The 24,690-nt window shown below is 38.9% G+C and overlaps 1 protein-coding gene across 1 annotated transcript in view; it reads left to right on the top strand.

Annotated features, from left to right (window-relative positions):
• Positions 1-24,690, top strand: part of snrka (SNF related kinase a) — a 56,324-nt gene that overhangs the window by 3,104 nt on the left and 28,530 nt on the right. Inside the window, exons 2-3 of the mRNA XM_057340276.1 lie at positions 492-1,209; positions 22,695-22,836. Coding sequence (XP_057196259.1) covers positions 621-1,209; positions 22,695-22,836 — 731 coding nt within the window. The 5' untranslated portion in view covers positions 492-620. The remainder of the gene's footprint in view (positions 1-491; positions 1,210-22,694; positions 22,837-24,690) is intronic.

Raw genomic sequence — 24,690 nt, forward strand, 5'->3', positions numbered from 1 at the left:
TGCATGTTAAGGGCCTGTGGCACTGAAACAGCTCTGTAGCTTCATTTCAGTATTCATATTTTTAGTGAAATCCACTGGTGGTTTGAAAATGTCTGTATTTGTATTAGAGATGCACCGATATGTCAGACAATGATCAGTATTGGACGATAAAAGCAATTTTTCACACTATCAGCTATCAGCCGATAAAAATCTAAAAGAAGACAGGAAAATGCAATGAATTTGTCCTCTGTTTAGAGAAAAATGTTAAGAAACATCACCAGTTTGATGTTCAATATTAATAGTCATATAAATGAATAACATTCAGCAAGTTAAGAAATATTTATTTAATCGTCAGAATTGTCATTGGCAGATATCACTGAATAATCGGCGGAGAAATTTAGTCTCGGTCCCTCTCTAATTTATATTGTTAATATCTTTAGGGTTTCTAGATTACACAATATAATTTATATCAATTTATTACTGTTTTGTGTTTGTATGTCTTTGAATAACAGGAGCCAGCCATCATGGGTTTGCTGTTACCAGCCAGCCTGCTGAAGTGAGCTGGATTTTCCCTCCGGTTTAAGCCCCACCCCTCCCCCAGGGGCCACTGCCCCCTCCATCCCACCGGAGGACCGGCAATCATGGCGGGAATCAAGCGCGGGTACGACGGTAAGATCGCCGGGCTGTACGACCTGGACAAGACACTCGGCCGTGGCCATTTCGCCGTGGTCAAACTAGCACGTCACGTCTTCACGGGTGAAAAAGTGGCGGTCAAGGTGATCGACAAGACCAAACTGGACACGGTAGCGACCGGTCACCTCTTCCAGGAGGTCCGCTGTATGAAACTGGTCCAGCACCCCAACATCGTTCGACTTTATGAGGTCATCGACACGCAGACCAAACTGTACCTGATCCTGGAGCTCGGCGACGGGGGCGACATGTTCGATTACATCATGAAGCACGAGGAGGGGCTGAGCGAGGAGCTGGCTAAGAAATATTTTGCGCAGATCGTGCATGCCATCTCGTACTGTCATCGGCTGCACGTGGTCCACCGTGACCTGAAGCCCGAGAACGTGGTGTTCTTCGAGAAGCAGGGCTTGGTCAAGCTCACCGACTTTGGCTTCAGTAATAAGTTTCAGCCGGGGAAGAAGCTGACCACCAGTTGCGGTTCGCTGGCTTACTCTGCCCCAGAGATCCTGTTGGGGGACGAGTATGATGCACCTGCTGTGGGTGAGTGTCTGTGTACTTGCATAACTATCGGGTAATAGTAACTTAGCTCTGTAATTCACACGTGAGGTTACAAAGCAAAGTGCCATTGTCAGTTAACCAAGCACTGTTTCTTTTCTTAGTGTTATTGTAGTGTCTCAAAATGTTTTAGTAATGTGTTTTCCATGAGTGGGTGTATAGTACAGTGATACTACAAATAAGTGGATGTTGATAGGCAAAATTATTATGTTGCAAAAACAACAAAATCTCAATTCATTATTATTTTACATGGTGGTCAATCTTATGAAATTCTATAATCTTATTAGTTTTAGGGGTTGAGATTGGAGTGGAGCTTTAATTCTTGCTTTTTTTAAATTAATTTTGTTTTTGTTGTATTCACAACATACAATACAAAATTGCCACCTTATAAAATATTAAAGTTTTCCAGGCAGATAAGGTTTGCAAAACTGTGTATTGTGATATTACATTTCTTTATGTTGTGTACACTGTTTGCCACAGTAAGAAATAGATTTTTAGGGTTGCTTAGGGCAAAATTTAACAGTCTTGGAAAACTTAGTTCGATACGTGTTTATCAACGGTAGAATGCTTTTACAGGCAGTTTCCGCTTGTGATGAATAGTGTCAATTATTTGCCATTTATAAAAAAAACGAAATGCGTAGTGAAGTTGGTTACGTGTGTAAGAAAGTGCTTGAGTTTATGGTAGTGTTTCAGTTTTCCATGTAACTTTGTACACTCTTGACAATCAATGACAGACGATAGAATAACAACGCAGTGTCCCGGTTTTACTGTGAGCTGTTTGTGGCTCCCAGCAATGTAGCAATTTCATATAGTTTTCTACACAAAGAAAATATATATTAATAAGATGCGCCACTGTGCCATTACAATAAATGGGGAGGAATACAACGCTCATTATGGCCGCTTTAGCGAAGAAAGTCACGCTTTCCAATAAAAAGATCCAATCATCAGTCGATTAAATACTGATGATTCTCTGGGGCAGGGCTCTTGTGAGGCGCTTGCCAGTCTGTGACTATGCGCAGTAGCTGAAGCAACTTCTAAAAAGGTGATTTTTAGCACAATTTAAGCTTAGCTAACCAAAGTTTTAGTACAGTCCATATCAATGTTTAATTATTGGTCAAAAATATGCTGTTTAATTGTCATTTTTGCTAGCGATTTTAGAAATATCTGCCTTCCATCATTTAAGGAGATAGGACTGTTGACTTGCTGTGACGTAAATAGCTATCCAGAGGCAATGCAAACATGGCCGCCGAGTGACACAACTTCTGTAAACAGACTTTGTTTCTGCATCAGAACTGGATGTTTGTCTTACCATGTAGCCTCTAAAAACACTTCTAAATATGTATGCATGTCCCGGCGTGAGCAGGACTGATCAGCGGTTTAACAGAATATCTATTGATTTTATTGTGCTGTCTGTCGCTGTAAGGCTTCTCCACACTGCTTTCAAAAACACGGTTCAGCCTCTTTATCTGACATGTCACAGCGGGAACCAAATGAGGTTCTTCTCGTCAGTTAAGCAGAGGAACTGTCATTTGACAGCCCCAAGTTCTGTATCATTAGGCCATGGATTCCAGAAGTGGCTCGGCGGCGGATTCTTTTCATCATTGTCGCATTAGCTCCTCGTGATAACATACACAAGTGTGCATGTTGATGCAGGTTGAGGCCTGGCCTTTTTAAGGGGAAGAGGTGGTGGATGGTTGAGCGTGTCAGGGCATGAAAACGTTCCAGTCTATTGATGGTGCAATGGTGCAAAGCCAAAAGTGCTGGACATAATCTGCATGCTGTTGTTTCCCATCTTGAGAGATGCTTTTGAGTTCTAGGTTGTGAGAGATATGGCGGGGACTGTACAGCATCACTTGACTTCATGCAGATTCCTTTAAAATGCTGAAAGTGTGGTTAAAAGTCCACTTTATTTTTATATACATGTAAATGTAAAACCAAATGTACAGCTCAAATTGAAATAAAAAGTCAGTGGAAGTTAAAAGCAGGTGTTTGGTCTGAGAAACCAAGGCAATTTTTAACTTTGTGTATCAAGGAATTGCTAGAAGTACAGAATCTTAATTTTTTTTTACTTATTTTACATTCTAACGTGTCATTAAAAGATTATATATATTGATTATATCCAGGTTAAATCATAGATTAAATCCTAGATTAAATACTTGCTTTTAGTGTCCATAGCATCTGGTTGAATTGGGTCAAGCTGAAATGCAAGACCAAAAAGTGGAGGGAAGGATATTTTTCTGGGTGTCATAACACAGCAATCGTGGAGCTGGCGGCTTGTTTAATTGTATTTTCAGACCTTATACAGTAGGGCTGTGCAAAAATATCGCAGTATTTTTTTTTCGATAGTGTATTGATAGTGATACCTCTACTATCAATATTTTTTTTTAAATCATGTCATATACATATGGCCAAAAGTAAGTGGAAGCGAGCATGGTGAAAAATATAAGAACGCTTGGAGCTCTCAGAGCTGATGTGTGGGTGTGCTTTGGTTTTCAAAATAAGTCATGGAGTAATGAGTTATATAAAATAATGCTGTTTGTGGGCTTCACAAGTCATGACACAAGTCACTTGGCTACAGCAGTGCATTAGACAAAAAGTTTATTAAGAAAAGTAACAATGACATTTATTGTGCTTTCACGGATGTGACACCAGCACATTTACAGCACGGATGAACCAGGGGTTTTATACTGCCCATGTTCGGTGTTTTAACTGTAATGCACCACAACAGCCAAGTCACTTGCGTAAGCCACCTTATTCCCCTGTGCTACCCACTTGAGTGGGGGCAATCCACAGTTTGAGAACCCAAACCTCTGATCTAAAGGTCCATGCATCGCACACCATGGCCACTCTGCAGAGGTAAGGGATGTTTTTACACTTATCCTTACAGAAAACCCCCGCTTGTGCACAGCATGTTGTATTTCTAGCTCTACTTTTGACATTTTCTATTTAAAGTATTGCAATATATCGCAAATGTGTATCGTATCGAAATACATAGCAATATATTGTATCGTGACCCATCTATCGTGATATGTATTGCATAGGGAGGCACTTGCCAATACACAGCCCTATTATACAGGCAGGTGGTGGGACGGTTAATCCTCTCTGTGTTTGAGCTGAGCTTCTCCGCTGGAGCCCTGATTAAACAGTTTTTATAGACACTGTCAGGGTGATCAAATAGACATTGTGCTGTGATGCCGACGGTGTTCCTGCTGTGATGATTTCTGCTTTCTCTTCCCAATCGATAACACGAATGTTCGGCTTGCACTTCTGGGCAGATGCAGGACCCCAGAGCTGGCCAGATTTTGGACAATTTTTATCACGTATTTATGATCGATTTATTGTTTTGGTAATGATGTGTGGTTAAAGGCATCGGGAGAGGTATAGTTTAATACCTAGAGCTGTCCTGTGCTTTTTATAAAATATTGTTTGGGTAATGCTTCATTTTGGTTTAAAGTAATAAAATGTTGGTGATATTTTGATTCAGAAGAGCTTATAGCGTGCCGGCATCGTTCAGCACTAGGGCTGTCAAACGATTAATCGTATCCAGAATAAAAGTTTGTGTTTACATATTATGTCTGTGTACTGTGCATATTTATTTTGTATTTGTAAACACATACATTAGGAAATATGTACATATTTATTTCCATTTACCTATAATTAAAATTACAAGTGTTTATTCATGTTTTATTTTTCTTAAAAATATGCATTTATGTGTATGTTTTTATGAATACAAAATTAATATGCACAGTACACAGACATCCAGTGTATTATGTAAACACAAACTTTTATTCTAGATGCGATTAATCGTTTGACAGCCCTGTTAAGCACATTTCACAATTGCTGTGTTTATAGCATAAACGATGGGCCTGATACATTCTGAGAGTGAGAGAGAGGGTGGCCATGAAACATTATACAAGCACCTTAGGTGAAAAAACAAACATGTATGTACGACCAAATTTTGTGTAATAATCTTCATTAATTAAAGTTTAATTTATTGTGTTTATTACCAGGAAATGCAAATAACCTACGGCTGATACAGGCCCTATATGAAATTGCTTGTTTCTGGAATGGCTGTTAAGGACAAATGTGAAACAGGCCCAGGCTTAATGGACACGCTCTGTGCAGTAATGGAAACACATGTCAGGATGTCCTAACCCTGCTCTCTCAATCTACATAATGATGCTAAGCAGGGTTCATTTTCAACATAATTGCATCTTTTTCAAGGTTATTTTGGATACTCAAGAAAGGCGTCCATTCAGTTATATTTGCACTTTTTTTCCTAAGTATATATTTTGGCGTATAACGTTAGAGCTTAATACAGTAAATATGTATTATACGTATCTTTTGTTTTTGTACTTTAGACTTCAGACTTGAAGTCTAGATTTAAATCAAGCCTCTGTTGTCTCATGATTATTCCTGTTGTCTATGATGTTGCACACTAGTATTCTGTTTGGGTTTAAGGCTTTACTTTAACTTTATTAAAAACTTTAATGATGTATGGAAATTAATGGGAACATCGATTACAGCCTGTTAATAATGAACAATGACATTTTGAAGTATGCAGCCAATGAAATAGTTAATAGCCCAACTTTCAAAAGAAAAAGAGGCTTGTAAATTCTTGAGACAGTGACGGCTCTGAAAGGAATTTGGGCTTCATTTCAATTAAATGATTGACTGCATGATACTGAAACAACATCTGATTATGAATGATGAATTGAACCTTGACCCGTGCACTTTCTGTTTCCTTCACACAATACCACCACTGTACTCTGCTCTAGTAAAGCATCACTTAGACTGTGTTCACACTTGACTTCTTTTTTGAAGCTGCTAGCATCTGTTTTACATTATAATCCTATGGAGTAAACCGTGTTTTCAAAAAAGTCCTGAGCGCTTTTTTAAACGCCAGCGCCAGCATCTTTTTCTGCAGCTCAGAGCTGTCTTTTGAGGTTGAATAAAGTTCAACTTTTCTGAAAAAACGCCCTACGTCAAGCACCTTTTTCACAGCTAACCAATGACAGAGACCTGTTGTTTCCATAACAACAGGCGAGAAACGTGATTGGTCGAGAAGGCTCAAGCTCGAAAAAATAAAATGGCTGCCGAAACATTTTTGTATTGTATAAATGTAAGTTTCATTTTCACTTTCAATAACTTTTGATTGCATTTCTAGCGAGAAATTAGTATTGTTGTTTTTAAATATGTGTTTGGTTATTGCAAAGACGCTCTCTGTTTATAATTCAAATTGAATTCCGTTACGCTGCCTATGAAGCCTGTCTCTCTAAGCTGCCTTCGTGCACAAATGCTGTCTTTGAACATTGCCGGCTGCTATGTGTAACCACAGCGCCATTGTCAACTTTTTCTTGTCAAAAAAGAAGTCAAATGTGAACACAGCCTTAGACTGTTCACACCCAAACAAGGGTTGTTGTCACGACAACAAAATAACACACACTATGAGCTTCCTCACAACCTTTTCCAAATATTGTGCTGTGATGAATTCTGCAATTAGGTTTACATTTTTTATTTGTAAATCACCAAATTTGGATCAGGTTTGGTGTGCAGCATTTTTTGTGAGTTGTTTATCAGCTTTATGATGTGTTGAAGAGTCTTTACTGGTGTTAGGCTAAGAATAGATTTTAATATTTGCCTCATGCTGTTTGTGTTCAGCCATTTTTTCACAGTTTCAAATCTGTAACCTCAGGCAGACACTGTGATTATAAGTCCAACATTTTCATAGAATTTCATGTAATTGCATTGCAGGGTTTTTGTGTTGGGAGGAGCTTGACAGGACTCATCAGAAAAACAAACCAACGCATCTGTCTAAAATTTTGGCTTCTAAAACAGAGCAGGGATGTTGCTGTGACACATGACTGTATATCGGAGAGCACACAGTAAGTTGTGTGCTTAGATGCTCTTAATTAGAAATCGTCCGGAATAAATGTCCTTTATGGCCATTATGTGATGACAAACCATGAAGAGCAAACTTCTGGCTTCACTGCCTCAGCCTGCCCTTGTCGTATTAAATATTTATTATTTGTGTCGTTCATATTTCTCGTGCTTTCTGTAGATTTGATACGGTTCAGTCTGTTGTAAAATAATGTAAACGCTGATTAAATTTAGGAACTTGATCGCTGATGTCTCTTTTCACTCTTCAGTCAGACCTACGTGGTCTGGTTTGTTGTTGGTGCTGTGACAGTAGAAGACATTCCTGCATTATTCTGACTTCAGAATTTACATCAGAAGATTCCTATAGGACAGGATCTATTTAGCAACACCGTACCAGACACTTAAAGGGATAGTTCATCCAAAAACAAAAAATCTCAGGTTGTTTCAAACCTGTATAAATTTCTTTGTTCTAATGAACACAGAGAAAGATATTTGGAAGAATGTTAGCCGTTTTCAGTTGTGGGACATCATCCACTACCATAGTAGGAAAAACTAAAAATTGTTGAATATCTTTATTCTAAAAATCTCAGACTGGGTTTTTTTGGCATCAGCCACCTCATGTCTGATAGTTCATTTACAGCCCTGTCCATCTGCAGCCCTGTTCATTCAGTCATCTGAAACAATCTCGGAGGGCTGACATCCAGCTTGTGTGTGAATGTTGTCACCATCCTCACCTCCAGCAGAGCCCCTCAGTTCATGTCCACATCCCAGCAGGGCATCGCTCACACATGCTATAAATGACTTTAACTCAAGTTTGCTCCTCTCAGAGCTGCAAAACACAGTGCATTATATCTACTGTACTTCATATAGTATTGATTTACAGCACATCCTGTGCACAGATGTATGAAGCCGGAGAATGGGGCTGCTGAGGTCTGCAGTGGTTAATGTTATCATCAACCATGGCTTTTGACTATACCGAGAATCGTATATGCTGACAGCACATAATGCTGCTGAGAGTTATCCATGTGGGATTGTAAGGGTTTTCATACAATATAGGCATGATTGGGTTATAGTTCATGCATCAGTAACCTCCCATCTATTTGTAAATTATGCTTGTGTTGTGTAGTCAACTAGACGAGTTCGGCTTTTGCCATTCGTTCAAGATAAATTCAAATTCAGAGGTTCATTTGAATGTAGCTGTTTTGTATGTCCCGTTTGCTACATTAAACTTCAGTCTAGTTTCAGCTTCAGTTGTTCAGTGCAGTAATGTATTGACACAGTGGTCAAAGCTTCACACGGCAAACGATTAAACAGATAAATGTCATTCTCAGAAAACTGTCAGTTTCGTCTTTTAACCAACCTTAACCGGAGACTGATCAAAAGAAGTTCTCTAACTGCATTCACACATTTGGCAGATGCTTTCATCCCAAACAACTTAAAGTGTGTTCACGGTATGTTTTGTCAGTATGTGTGTTTCCGAGTAATTGAACCCATGACCATTGCTGTGTCATATCATTGCTCTACAAATTGAGCTATATGAGAGAGTTCTCAAGATTTTTCTTTTGTGTTTCACAGAATAAAGAGTTATATACAGATTTAAATGACACGAGGATGAACAAATGATGACAGAATTTACATTTTTAGGTGAGCAATCCCTTTAACCAAATACTTTACAAGACTATTTCATTTTTATATAGATCATCATTTTTGGACAAGACGGAACAACACGGTTGTTGACGGTATCATTTTGGATCAATTTCAAGATAGTATTATCTATCAGATAGTGTTGGGCGATATTCTCTATAGTCAGATCGTTCTATCGCCAGCCTGTGGATCGCCGATACATGATAGTATCGAGCTGCAGGGAAATTTACAAAAACAGAAGCTAACGTGGCTAGAAAAGGCTCATGTGTGACTGCAATTAGCATTCTATCAGAGTATAAGTTCTGTGCAGTTGGCAACGTTGTTACTTCCCACCGCAATCGGAACAATCCTACTATCAGATCTTTCAGGAGGAAGTGCTGTGGAAGTTGAGATGTAGAAAACTACATAGTTTCAAAATTGACTAGGATTGCCTGAACGACTAGTCGACTAATGAATCTTTAGGAAGCCTTGTATAAATAGTTTGGTTTCTGGTTCAGTTTCATAAGGCGTTTACATAGAATGCGCTCATGCATTTCAAACCAGCTAGACCAAATATATCCGCATGGAACAGAACGCAGGTGTCCTGAGGGGTTTGTAACATTTTGACTAGTCTTATCGATTGTCAACTTCTTGGGAGATGCTTAAAAGACACCATGAGAAGTGACGAAATGCCCAAACACAAATGAGTGTTTGCAGATTCAGCATCTGTGAATTGTAAGATGGATGATTTTTTTAGGATACGACCTTATAGAGTTTTACCATGTAAACAGCTAAAGCACTGCCTCGAAATTATCCACTTGTTAGTAGTGTAAAGCCGGTTGCTGGGCATGAGATCCTTGCGGTGAGCTCACAAGTGAAAGTTGCCAAGTGACAATTTCCCTAATCACTAATTAAAGCCAAAGCGAGGCACATATGCTGCCGACATGTCCCGTCTTCTGCACTGGCACCACAGCGAGAGGATGTGGCCATGAGGTGAATCTCTCACCCTCCACCTGGTTTTCCTCCAATACCATTAACAGTAAGAAATTTTCGGGACAGAAGTTTGGATTTTGTCTTACCCCGCCAACGTTTTAGCTTGCTCCATCACAGACAATAACTTTGCGCGCCAAACAAATACTGATCTATAATTTGCTCTGGTGGCACCATCGGGACAAGTGTCTGTTTTGTCAAATGGTTTGAAACTCTCGTGCTGGTCCCAGGCCGTTGGCCCATCTCTGTTATCGCTCTTTAGCGCTGAAGATTAAGAGCAGAGAGAAAGAGAGAGAAGACAAAACGAATGTGAGAGATTGAAAGTAGAGGCTATTAAAGGAAATGGGGGAACTGTTTAGAGTAGCGTCTTCCTGATCTTGTCTAAAACAGTTGCACAACTTGAAGTTAATCCTGCTGGTTGCTATGGCAACACCTGCTTTTGTTGTCGAGCCAGGTGCGGCCGGCACGCATAAGGTTTTCCAGAGAAGTGCCGGTCGCTCACTCATCAGACCAGACACCAAGCACGCATGAGCCCTCCAGGTGCTGCGCTACAGATGCGTCTTACTGTTATGATGCCAAGTTTTCCTGACGGCAGTTTGAGAGATTAAATATTTTGGCACATCTGCATATGCAAATGTTTTTATTGATTGTTGAAGCCTCACAGGTAATATCAGTCAACATCAGCTGGGGTTTGGCTGTTTGAGCCGAGTTCTACATTCAGTGTTTCCGCTACGATTTTGTGAAACTGTGGTGCTTGATGACTGTGGCGCTTGATGACGTCACACGCTAATTAACGTATTTGGGACTTCATCTTCGGAAGTGGGATATTTCCCACCAAAAACGCAAAAGTAACGTCTGGATTTAGTAACATTAATGTTACTAATTTATTAGTAGCATTATAACATTACAAGTATCTTTTAACATTAAAAGAGCACTGTTCCATGAATTATTTCCGGGTTGAAGTGGGAATTATCGAATTTCCGTGAGTGCGTGAAGGCAGCAAAAGTTGCAACTTCAAACCCGTTTCGATTTTACTCCCTGAACATTACATACAGCTTATTGCCCAATAAAGCCGTTGTCATTTACGTATTTTCTGTTTCTTTGTCAGTTCTGTTTTACAACCAAGACACATCGTCTGATAAAATCACCACACACTTGGAAGCCAGGGCATTTGCATTAGCTGTTACGTTTTTTTGGCTAAAGGTTATAGCCTTTCCATTTTAGCGTCTTTGGCTTCCCCCTGCCGTCTGCCGCTCTCTCACAGACGTGTTTCCTGCATCAGGAAAGTGAGACCTTGCGCAAGCGGGGCAGTCCTGTCGACAATTTCCACTGAATGAACGGTTTATCCGAAAAGATGCTAGGTTTGTCGTTATATGCGTCTTCTGAGCAAAAGCCACTAAATGGGTCGGAAAAGTTGCTAAATCTAGTGAAAGAGTTGCAAACTTGGCAACAATGGCCGGACAAATTGTGAATGAATGGAAACGTGTGTAACAGTAGTCATGGCGGGAAGGATTTTTGGCGTTGTGGCCCGCCACGGCAAAATGAATGTAGCGGAAACGCTGACATTTGTTGTCAAGTATCATGTAAAGCAACCTTCTCATACCTTACATAACACCAGATTATCCCCTTTATGTTCTGTGTGCATGCATACGGTTTTGCACGCAACATTTCTTATTCTCACATACACCTTGAGCCCTTGGCGAGCTTTCAGTAGCCGCCAGAGCTGTGATTCTTTATTTCGTGTAAACACACGGAAGGAGTGCACACAATAATCAGAGGTGCTGGTACAAATGAACAGCTTTTATATTCACAGTAAACTTTTTACCCACAGATAAGGATGTAGCTACAAATCTGTCCCTTTCGGTTTCTGCTGAAAGGTCAGTTTAATGTAGTCTACTGCAAAAATACAAAAACTTTTTAAGTCCTGCTATGAAGCATGAATAGTTCTCATTGTTTTGGTTCCTTTAGATTCAGGTTAGCAGTCACAGAATGTTATTAGACCATCGGATGTCTTCGCTGTGGGTGTCAGTGAACCAAAACACAGGACCTTTGTTAAAAATGAGTACTTGTTAAGTTTTCTGACATAATAATATTAAACAGCGTAGCTTAATATCTGAATTGTAAAGGTAGTTTTGCTTTCATACAACAGGTCATATACTGTTGTGGTGGCACATTTACATCAGAAAATGTAAAAAAAATCTGTTATGCTACCACAACCTGATATCACGGGAATTCATAGCTGTTTTACAAGTTGGCTAATTCGTATGAATTCATGTAATGTAATTTGAAAAAAAAAACATGACTATTAGGAAAAAAGCAATACTGAGGCCCCTCCCCTAGCCCCACCCCTAAACCTAACATCAGGGTGCCAAAAACAAATCATACTAAAATGTGCAAATAAGATTGTACAAATTCATATGATTTAGCCAGCTCGTAAAATAGTAATGAATTCCTATGAGATTGTGTTGTCCAGCCTGATGTAATCAATGCTGCTCTTAGATTTAATAACAGCTCACTGGGCATGGCAGAGAATTAACCTATTTTCCTGGTTTCTTTGTTTTGCAGAGTTCAACTCTTTGACACAATTTTTGAGAATAGGCCACTATAGTTTTCCACACACTTTCAACATTTGAATTATGGAAAGCTCCAGTTTACCACAAACCCCAGAGGTGTAACGTGCTGATTTTCCCTGGCATTATGCATGTATGGAGCAGTGCAGAACAGCATGTGAAGACAGTAGGAGATATAAGGGAATGAGGGCTTGTGCATTCATGCAGGGTTGAATCTTAAAAACCTGCAGTGACATCAATGAGTTTATGATGGAAATTGAGATTGTTGGCACATTTTCTTTAGGATGTATTCCAAAACTGTTCAACGATTAATCGCGATTAATTGCATGCACCCAGAATAAAAGTGGCTTTAAAACTTTTAAAAGTACTTTAAAATGCTCTGATGCACAACATCTGATTTCCAATGGCAGGTCATTCCAGAGACGAGGTGCCGCAACCGAAAAGGCACGGTCTCCTTTGGTTTTTAAACGGGATTTCGGGACATTTAATAAAAGTTTGTGCGATGACTGCAGAGTCCGTGTCGTGGAATAAGGCTGGATCATGTCTGAAAGCATTTATAACACACTTTAAATCATCAAATGACAAAATAAAAAAATTGAGATATTTCTTAAATGAAAATATCCCGCCTTAACCACAGAGTTTACTTGCTTATCAAATTTAAACTCAGAATCGAAAACCACTCCCAGGTTTCTAACTTGCTTATGCAGGTTTGAGGCAATAGGACCTAAAGCAGATAGCACATGTAAAGATGGTGTTACAGAACCAAATACTAGGCATTCTGTTTTCGCCTCATTTAATTGTAAGAAGTTCTGAGCCAACCATTGCTTAATCTCATGATAGCAAGTCATCAAATCACTCAACTCATCGTCATCACCTACTTTCAGTGGAATATAAAGTTGTAGATTGTCTGCATAAAAATGATATGCAACATTAAATTTACGGCAGATGAAGCCAAGCGGAATCAAATATATAGAAAATAAGAAAGGCCCCAATATGGATCCTTGGGGGACCCCACAAAAAGAGACTGCAGAATCAGAAAAGTAATTATCCAGCTGAATTACAGAACTTCTGTTTTTTAGATAAGCACAAAACCATTTAAGAGCATTTCCCTGAATGCCTACCAGATGATTTAAAAGAATGTTGTGATCAATCGTGTCGAATGCTGCCATACGGTCAAGGAGAATCAAAATAGCTCCCTTTCCTGAGTCAGGAGCAAGCATTAAGTCATTGTGTACTTTTTAAAGGGCAGTCTCTGTGATGTGTCTTGATCTAAAACCAGACTGAAATTTATCAAAAACAAAAAAAATTATTTTAAAAAGTGATCAGCTGGTGATAGACAGCCTTCTCTAATACTTTTGATAAAAAAGGGCTAGCTAGACCAAATATATCCGCATGGAACAGAACGCAGGTGTCCTGAGGGGTTTGTAACATTTCGACTAGTCTTATCGATTGTCAACTTCTTGGGAGATGCTTAAAAGACACCATGAGAAGTGACGAAATGCCCAAACACAAATGAGTGTTTGCAGATTCAGCATCTGTGAATTGTAAGATGGATGATTTTTTTAGGATACGACCTTATAGAGTTTTACCATGTAAACAGCTAAAGCACTGCCTCGAAATTATCCACTTGTTAGTAGAGTAAAGCCGGTTGCTGGGCATGAGATCCTTGCGGTGAGCTCACAAGTGAAAGTTGCCAAGTGACAATTTCCCTAATCACTAATTAAAGCCAAAGCGAGGCACATATGCTGCCGACATGCTTGCGCATGTCCCGTCTTCTGCACTGGCACCACAGCGAGAGGATGTGGCCATGAGGTGAATCTCTCACCCTCCACCTGGTTTTCCTCCAATACCATTAACAGTAAGAAATTTTCGGGACAGAAGTTTGGATTTTGTCTTACCCCGCCAACGTTTTAGCTTGCTCCATCACAGACAATAACTTTGCGCGCCAAACAAATACTGATCTATAATTTGCTCTGGTGGCACCATCGGGACAAGTGTCTGTTTTGTCAAATGGTTTGAAACTCTCGTGCTGGTCCCAGGCCGTTGGCCCATCTCTGTTATCGCTCTTTAGCGCTGAAGATTAAGAGCAGAGAGAAAGAGAGAGAAGACAAAACGAATGTGAGAGATTGAAAGTAGAGGCTATTAAAGGAAATGGGGGAACTGTTTAGAGTAGCGTCTTCCTGATCTTGTCTAAAACAGTTGCACAACTTGAAGTTAATCCTGCTGGTTGCTATGGCAACACCTGCTTTTGTTGTCGAGCCAGGTGCGGCCGGCACGCATAAGGTTTTCCAGAGAAGTGCCGGTCGCTCACTCATCAGACCAGACACCGAGCCCTCCAGGTGCTGCGCTACAGATGCGTCTTACTGTTATGATGCCAGGTTTTTCTGTAATGATTGTTTTTCCTGATGGCGGTTTGAAAGATTAAATATTTTGGCACATCTGCATATGCAAATGTTTTTATTGATTGTTGAAGCCTCACAGGTAATATCAGTCAACATCAGCTGGGGTTTGGCTGTTTGAGCCGAGTTCTACATTCAGTATTTCCGCTACGATTTTGTGAAACTGTGGCGCTTGATGACTGTGGCGCTTGATGACGTCACACGCTAATTAACATATTCGGGACATCATCACGTAGTTTTAATACTGCGTTCTATACACTTCGGAAGTGGGATATTTCCCACCAAAAACGCAAAAGTAACGTCTGGATTTAGTAACATTAATGTTACTAATTTATTAGTAGCATTATAACATTACAAGTATCTTTTAACATTAAAAGAGCACAGTTCCATGAATTATTTCAGGGATGAAGTGGGAATTATCGAATTTCCGTGAGTGCGTGAAGGCAGCAAAAGTTGCAACTTCAAACCCGTTTCGATTTTACTCCCTGAACATTACATACAGCTTATTGCCCAATAAAGCCGTTGTCATTTACGTATTTTCTGTTTCTTTGTCAGTTCTGTTTTACAACCAAGACACATCGTCTGATAAAATCACCACACACTTGGAAGCCAGGGCATTTGCATTAGCTGTTACGTTTTTTTGGCTAAAGGTTATAGCCTTTCCATTTTAGCGTCTTTGGCTTCCCCCTGCCGTCTGCCGCTCTCTCACAGACGTGTTTCCTGCATCAGGAAAGTGAGACCTTGCGCAAGCGGGGCAGTCCTGTCGACAATTTCCACTGAATGAACGGTTTATCCGAAAAGATGCTAGGTTTGTCGTTATATGCGTCTTCTGAGCAAAAGCCACTAAATGGGTCGGAAAAGTTGCTAAATCTAGTAAAAGAGTTGCAAACTTGGCAACAATGGCCGGACAAATTGTGAATGAATGGAAACGTGAGTAACAGTAGTCATGGCGGGAAGGATTTTTGGCGTTGTGGCCCGCCACGGCAAAATGAATGTAGCAGAAACGCTGACATTTGTTGTCAAGTATCATGTAAAGCAACCTTCTCATACCTTACATAACACCAGATTATCCCCTTTATGTTCTGTGTGCATGCATACAGTTTTGCACGCAACATTTCTTATTCTCACATACACCTTGAGCCCTCGGCGAGCTTTCAGTAGCCGCCAGAGCTGTGATTCTTTATTTCGTGTAAACACACGGAAGGAGTGCACACAATAATCAGAGGTGCTGGTTTAATTGTAAGAAGTTCTGAGCCAACCATTGCTTAATCTCATGATAGCAAGTCATCAAATCACTCAACTCATCGTCATCACCTACTTTCAGTGGAATATAAAGTTGTAGATTGTCTGCATAAAAATGATATGCAACATTAATTTATGGCAGATGAAGCCAAGCGGGATCAAATATATAGAAAATAAGAAAGGCCCCAATATGGATCCTTGGGGGACCCCACAAAAAGAGACTGCAGAATCAGAAAAGTAATTATCCAGCTGAATTACAGAACTTCTGTTTTTTAGATAAGCACAAAACCATTTAAGAGCATTTCTCTGAATGCCTACCAGATGATTTAAAAGAATGTTGTGATCAATCGTGTCGAATGCTGCCATAAGGTCAAGGAGAATCAAAATAGCTCCCTTTCCTGAGTCAGGAGCAAGCATTAAGTCATTGTGTACTTTTTAAAGGGCAGTCTCTGTGATGTGTCTTGATCTAAAACCAGACTGAAATTTATCAAAAACAAAAAAAATTATTTTAAAAAGTGATCAGCTGGTGATAGACAGCCTTCTCTAATACTTTTGATAAAAAAGGGAGCTTAGAAATAGGATGATAATTATTTAACACCAACGGATCCAAACTAGGCTTTTTCAAAAGAGGCTGTATTATTGCGTGCTTTAGGCAAGATGGAACTATACCGTTTACTAAACTGCTGTTGATAATGCTGACAATGTTTGGGCCAACTACATCTAAAACTTAAATAAATAAATTCAAATTTAAAAAATGTATATATTAAGGAAGTATTTGCGTGTATATATTTACATATAATTTAAATTATAAATAAACATTTATACATTTTTTCCTTAAATATATACATGTATGTCTATGTGTTAAATACAAAACTAATATGCACAGTGCACAGACATATATTATTATAAACACAAACTTCATGATTAATCGTTGAACAGCGTACCGTACCATCACTCTTAAATGGGTTCATGAGGGCATTGAGAGATGTACATATCTACATATTTTATAATTGAATAATTATTAGATTGCATGAATGACCAGATGATTATAAAGGTCTATTTTTCTGAGGCGGATCTGTATCGATGCACGCCATGTCAACATCTTAAATTACGGTATGATGTGAATATTGCATGTTAGGAATATTTGTTTCCAGTCTTAGACTTGGATACATTCATGCTTGAGAATCGTCTAGTCCAGTTGGTCTAGTCTACTTTTTCGTTTTAAGGCCCCTTTGTGTAGGGTGCATTGCTTTGCGGCCCCCCAAATAGAGACTTATAATCTTAAACTTAGAATTTTAATTAAACCAAATATATACTGTATAACATATCCAGCTATACAATTCTGGAACATCAATTATTTTGGTTGGTGGGCTTATTTTTCTGACGTTTGATTGCATAAAATGTATGATAAATTTCTCTATTTCAAAAAATGCCACAAAATCTGTTGTCCCCCTGGATCCATCTTGGGGCCCCCAGTTTGAGAACCACTGGTCTAGCCCCGCAGGTCATAGCAATAACTCAGGATTTGTATTCTGACTGTATAATCCTAATGTGGATAGAGCTGCATCTGACAGCTTGACACAGAGAACAGCCCTTCAGTCAGTCAGCGAGGGCTGTAGTGGTCACAGCATTTGTCTGTGACTTGCTAGCACCCACAGATCTACTGTAGCCTTCACAGACTGCGCCTTTTTTTCTTTACAAAGGAATTACATTTGAAGTTCATCCGCAGCTGACAGACAGAGTGCCACAGATGGACTCGTACGCTAAAAGCAGCCCTTTGTTTAGCTACGGCCCATTAGTCTTTTGTCTGGAGCTGGTGAGAGAGAGTCTTTGAGGCATTGTTGTGCTGCCAGATGCATTTATGTTTGAAGTACTCGGGCGATGAAATGTGTAATGTCTGATTTATTTTGCTTGGCTTGGCCTTTTTGATGTGCTGGAGCTGTGAAAAGCAGTAATGTCATGTCTGAACGTCTTCATAACATTTCAATGAAAGTTTTAATCCTCTCATTTGCGGCTTTTTGTTGCGATTCATTTTCTCAAAAGAAATCATTAGGGTTCCAAAATGTTGCGTGACGCATTGAAGTCTGTGGAGCAAAGCTTTCAGCTAGTGTTACTTTTTGTACTAGTTTGCAAGCAGGTCAAATGTTTTATAGGTTAAACCGTTTCAACTGCAACTTTTTTGTGGATACTATATACTCGTATTATTACACCGCTCGTTGGAATGCTTGATTCTGATTGGCCAGTTGCGACATTTGCAGGTTCCTTATTCCCAGATAACAACCTCTCAAAACTAATAACACACGGTAACCCAGATGCAGCAAATCATTTTGACAGGTTTTTTTGACAAATTAAATATAAATTTGTCTTTTAATAACATATATGACATTATATTTATAAATGATTAAACCAAATTGCCTCTTTGTGCACATTTGAACGTCGTTTCTTACCTTAAAAATGAAAGTAAACGGCTTTTCCTCGCGGAAGGTCTGCATTCGGTAAAAATGAGCTAAAATATTTCAAATTCACATTTCATGTCCAGTTTTTTTCTCATATGGTAAGTAGCCGTGTAATAAGTGGGATAATGTACAAGCAGGCAGCTGTTATCGCGAAATAAGCCCCTTCAGTGTGATACAAGACCCTCCGCTTTGCGTATTTCTGCGATAACAACCGGCTGCCTGTACATTATCCCTTACATATTATTAACTTAAATCTTTACAGCATTTTACTGGTAGAGTAATGCCATTGAATTGTGCCCCATTTTGAGGCTCTAAAAAGCGCATGTATCCATCAAAAAATGAATCTGTATGACTCCAGGGAGTTAATACATGAAGCAAATCAGAAGACATCATTTGTAAGTAAAAATTATTAATATGTTGAATTTATTTATCCAAGAAATGTTAGAATTTGAACCTTTATAGATAAGAGAATTGCATCTGTAAGTTAACGACGGCATACCAACTTCATGTATCTCTTGACTAAGATGGTACATGTTTTTAGGACCTGCCAAGTGGGACAGAAAATCGTATCCTCTGAATTCAGAATGCAACTTGCTCTTTGATCCAATGTGATCATGTACTTGATTTGAGAACATTTTAAGTATCTTGTCAATCAGGACAGTGTGTTTTTGAAGTTATTCTACAAAAATGTGCCCTAAGGATTTTCTAAACCTTTAGGTTGTCACGTTCAGAACCCTTGAGGTCAACCTGCTCAGACATCAAAGACATTTGCCTCATGAGTAACTGTCTTTAAATTGAACCTCAGACAGTAAAAAGTGAACCACTCCTTGATTGTCAGATGAATTTACATCCACAGGCCACTAGATGTATTCTATTAGATTGCAATTTTACAATTGCCAGAGATTCTGGATTTACAGCATTTTGGCAAGTCTTTAGGGAAATAAAGTTTTGTGTTTACATAGAACCAGGGTATAACAAAAAAGTTTGCAAGACGTTATGCCAGTGGCTACTGTTCATACAGTGTCCAATACAAAATGAAAAATTCATTTTTTATGAAAGTTTCAAAAAAAGTTAACTTAAATGCTGGATTTGTAGTAGAGCATGTTATTTGTTCACCCTACTGTGATCAGACTGAGGTTAACATACGGGAATATCTCTGGTCATATAATGACGTCTTACTGGGCCGGATATGTTTCTGATCCATCTGATCGGTCATTCGCCGGTCCAAAAAGAACCTGTGGATGTACAGGTCATAACAGTCAGACAGTCGCAGATGGGTGGCTGGTTAAGAGCCACTGGCACAGCACATAACCACATCTGCTGGATGCCTTGTGTAATGCTGTACACTCCATAGGAACTATTGTCAGATAAAGCATCTCTCATTTCCTCCTGGAAATACACGTCTGCTGTCTACGCCTCTTTCGCATTTTCTGCAGTGGTCACGTTGAAGCGGTTTGCTTCATGCGACTGCAAACTGTTGCCAGAGTCAGGATCCTCCGAGACTGAATGCCTAATGAAAGTTTTGCATAAACGTTCCCATTCGTTTCATTTACAGCGGTGCGTACGATTTCCATCTTAGAGTAATTAAATACACGTCACTGAAATTACAGGGGGTTGTGTACAATGTTCTACACAGATAAGCCTTTTATTAAATTTGTTTACAGTCTTACCAGAGGCATTTGTGCAAACATTTGTTGTTGTTAAGGCTTGTTTATATTTTAGTTAAGCATTACATAAGTCGTGTTAATTGCTTCCCATGTGTTTAGGCATCCAGTGCTTGTGGAGCAAATTTTGGCTGTATCAGACAAATTTCACTCCACTTGTGGCCACCCACACGGCTAAATTGATTTAATGTTTGCTAACGGGAATGGCCACTTTCCCAAACTCTTTTCTTCTGCTGTTCACCACCAGAGCGCAAAATGACCGAGTGAGTCGATAGAAATCGATAGAAAAATACATTTAAAGCTACAACACAAGATGTGAAATGTGTACAGATTTAACACTAATCAAAGGAACCAAACATTAATGTCAGTGAAATTGTTTCCCTGCCACATCGTACAGAGTGAACGCAATGTAAATGAAGTGTGGCCGTATAGAATAACCTAGTGTCTGAAAGCCGTGTTAAATTAAACAAAGAAACAATACTGAACCTGAACTCATATGAAAAAGGATGTGTGCCAGTAAGATCTAGTCAGTGCAGGTATGTTTGCCTTCACACACCACATTGACTCACTCACGTTCATCTTAAACCGGTTTAAGGTTGTAACCACAAATATTTGTGTTATGCACTTTTTACTTCTGCGTTTGAGCTTGCTGATGACATTGCGTCTCATTCACTACACAGCAAAATCGCCAGTGTTACAAAGGGTCAAATGAACTCTCACAGTGTTTGTATAATCCACACTCATATACAATGTGGGTGTTAATTTGACCCTTTTTAACACTGGCGATTTTACTGTGTAATAATTGCATTCGTGTAGAAAAAGCTTTAGTGTAAAATGAGCCTGAGAAATGTTCAAAAATGAGAGCGCATGCCGACACTAACCTGCTCAAACATCTCCCTGTAAATGCTTTCGACAGCCATTCTTTGGTACGTGTGAATGTTTGTACACTCTAAAGATGCTCGTGCAGTAAGACTTAAAGGTGCAGTTTGTAACAATTTTGCAGTAAAATATCCAAAAACCACTAAGCTAGTGTTATATATTTTGTTCAGCGGAGTACTTACAATATCTCAAATGTTTCCAACTACTTGTAAATCGTGAGAAAATCGCAATTCTAAACAGTGACACGGGGCTGTGCAGTCGCCTGTCAATGGCATCATATCCGCGTTACCCTTTGTTACTGCCTTTACTGACGTAGAAACCGCATGACAACAGTGTCGTGGACAAATGTGGAAGTAGTGTCTAGTGTCTAGCAAGCCACTGACTTGTTTCGAGCAGTCACTTATTTATGGACCACAATTATTCGCAACAATTATAAAACTTTACCTCATCTGCTAACATGATTTCTCGTTCCCGTCTGATTGATGGCCATCAGCGGTGGAGTTGAAGACAACAGATCCCATCGTTCCACGCTCCTTCACAGTGTCATCAAGCTATGGCATTGTTGTTGTTTTGATCGTGCACCCTCTAGCGGTGGTTTTTACGAACTGCACCTTTAAGTAAAGTCAAGTGTGCCATCATTAAAACCTGAGATTGCACTTGCATGGCTCCAGACTGCGACTAAATGGTCGCATTTTGTGACCAGTTTTCGAGACAACTCGAGCATTTTTTTACAAGTACTCGCGCATGTGCGACCTGCAAATTTGGATTTCGTCTAGTTGTTATTTCATGTGAAAAGACGAGTAGAACGCCAACCCACCAGCTGTGTGTGATAGTGAACTGTGCGGGTCACTCGCGACACGGACGCGCACAATCCAGGTCGTCATTGACAAGTTCACACACACACACACACAACGCGAGCGCATCATTACAGGTCGCTGTTTGCTGTGACGGATTTTTAAAGCGATTTATTTTTATTTTTTTATTTTTTAATTAAACTAACCGCGGAGGAGCTCTGGAAACTTCATTTACCTGTGGATTACTTGAGACAGTGCTGGATCATTTCAAATCTGTTCACAACAAGAACGAACGACAGGCGAATGCACTTGTTAAGTTTTATTTTACGTTATATTTACATGTGTTGTGAACATGAGGAAAATTGTCCTTAATTCACAATAAAATCATCTTAAGAATGTAATAACACGAGACCTTTCATTTTGCTTTGATGTGTAACACTGTAAACAATTAAATATATACTTTTTGACAAGCACAATTTCTGTTGGTTCAAATTAATTCATTTTACAGTCTCTCTATTTGGCACCAGTCAATAACAAAGCTTCTCTGTAGACTCTGCCTCTTTTTAAATAAACAGAACCAAATCTGCGGTCATCAACTAACTTATTTGTCAGTATCAGTAATACATTTATTTTGCGGTGAAATGTGACTAATTGCATTGCAGGCTAATTTAAGGTTAGCCCCTAAATGTTTTGCTTGTGCTCCTAAGATTTTCAGTCATGGGCTACAGTGCTCCTAGTAAAAAAAGTCCTAATAACTATGACTATGATCACTTCAGTTCAAGTTTTTTCCTAGTTTGCAAGACCACCAGGAGTTTGTTTAGAAATGTATCAAAAATATATCAAATTTTAGAGTTTTACTTTATTGACGAATAATGTTTTTGAACGAATTTTTTATGCAAAAATATTTCCTTACAAAAGCTATTGTTTTTTCTTTTTACTGCTCTAATGACTGACTAAAACCTTCTCCCTGCAGATATCTGGAGTCTGGGAGTCATTCTCTTCATGCTGGTTTGTGGTCAGCCCCCCTTCCAAGAGGCCAACGACAGTGAGACCCTCACTATGATCATGGACTGTAAATACACTGTACCTGCCCACGTCTCCAACGCCTGCAAAGAGTAAGTCACTGCCGTAACCTTAGATTATGCCTAATAGATTATGCCTCATCTCTGGCATTTTCTGCATTTTGCATGTCCACATTTCTTCTCATGGGCCGAAACGCGGTGGCTTTGTGTTAGGGCTGTGCCGATAAACGATATCATATCGAATCGCGATAGAATGTATTTCAAAAACGATGATAAACTATTGGCATTTTGACTCGATATGGATTAATTTTACAGTCTAACAGAACGCAGATATTAAACGCAACAACAGTCAGTCAGCGTGCAGCTTTTATCATGCGCGTCAAAGTACAAAGTCCATTTCATACTGCACTTGGCAAAGAAAACTCAACATGAGGAGCAAAACATTACTGGAAGCGGAAACAAAGGTGAAACTAACCTCGAGTTGTCATCACGCGGTTTATCAAGTGTCTTATTTTTTTTCCGCAATCGCCGGGTAAAAACAAAACAAACTTGAGGCGCAATTGCAAGCGAGTTACTTCGAAACTCAAGCACAAACGTTTTTATATCCATCGTTAACATATCTGCTAACATGAGCTGGTGCATATGAAACAAACCAGCGCTGCCCTGTACGGATTAGAGATGTAATGAAGTGAGTTTGTGTGCACATTAAAATATTGAACCTTGTATGTAAAATGCTTGCATGATTAAAGAAATGTACTACAGTTTATGTGAGATGTCTTTTTGAAAGACTAAGGTTCACTGAATGCATTGAATAAATCCCACTACTCAAGCAAGACATTATTGCAGCGTTATGTATGTGCGCAGGTGCTGAGCCAATAGCGTTCGAATGTACACAGTAACGGAGCCCTTTCATTGGTTGAATGTACTGAATGAACACTCCCTTTACTTAACGAGTCAATTGAGCCAAAATGAGACGGAATGAACTGGTACATGTTGTTTATGGCCTAATATCCTCTGTGTTGCAACAGTGCATTAATTTAATTGAATTTTAACTGGTTAAAGGTTAACTTTTGTTAATAAACTGTATTTAAAATAGATTATTTTAAATACAGTTTTTTAATTAAATATATATCGAAATAAATACCGTTATCGATCAATATAGAAAAAAACATTGTTGGGTGTAACTAGTTACTAAGTAATTAGTTACTGTAATTTAATTACTTTTCCCTTGAAAAAGTAAAGTATGGGATTACTATTATTTTTTCTGTGATTTAATTACAGTTACTTCTGATGTAATTAAACTAAATACTTTGTGTAATATGTGTGTGCAATAGTGGAATTGACATCAAAATTCAAAGTCTAACTTTAAAATCCTTGCTTTAATGTATAATTCTCACATCTGTAATACTTTAGTCAGTTAATAATACTACTTTATGTAGTTTAATATGATTTATTTGAATGAATTAAATAAGCCGTTTCATGTCTATCCTTAAATCACTTAACTAATCAAGGTTGATGTAAGATATAGAAAGTAATTAGTAATAAGTAACTAAATACTTTTTGGAGAGAGTAATTTGTACAGTAATCTAATTACACTATTGAATATGTAATTAGTAACTAGTAATTAATGACTTTTTCAGAGTAACTTACCCAACACTGGAAAAAAACTATCGAGTTTACTTTTTTGCCATATCGCCCAGCCCTACTTTGTGTGGCTTTTCACTGTACATTCAGTACAAAGAGAAACAGATGCAGCAATGTGGACATAGATGGTAATACGTTACCTGACACAGACTTGGAATGACCTTCTCTGAATCTCATTATCTGTCAGGCTTGACATTTTTTCGGTCCGAGAATTGGTAAAGGTCTCATGCATGTGCTGTGATAATTATGACATTTTGCTTGGTGATGAATTGCCATACAAATAATTATGATTAATGATATAAT

This window comes from Triplophysa rosa, linkage group LG8 (assembly GCF_024868665.1).
Source record: "Triplophysa rosa linkage group LG8, Trosa_1v2, whole genome shotgun sequence".
NCBI lineage: Eukaryota > Metazoa > Chordata > Actinopteri > Cypriniformes > Nemacheilidae > Triplophysa > Triplophysa rosa.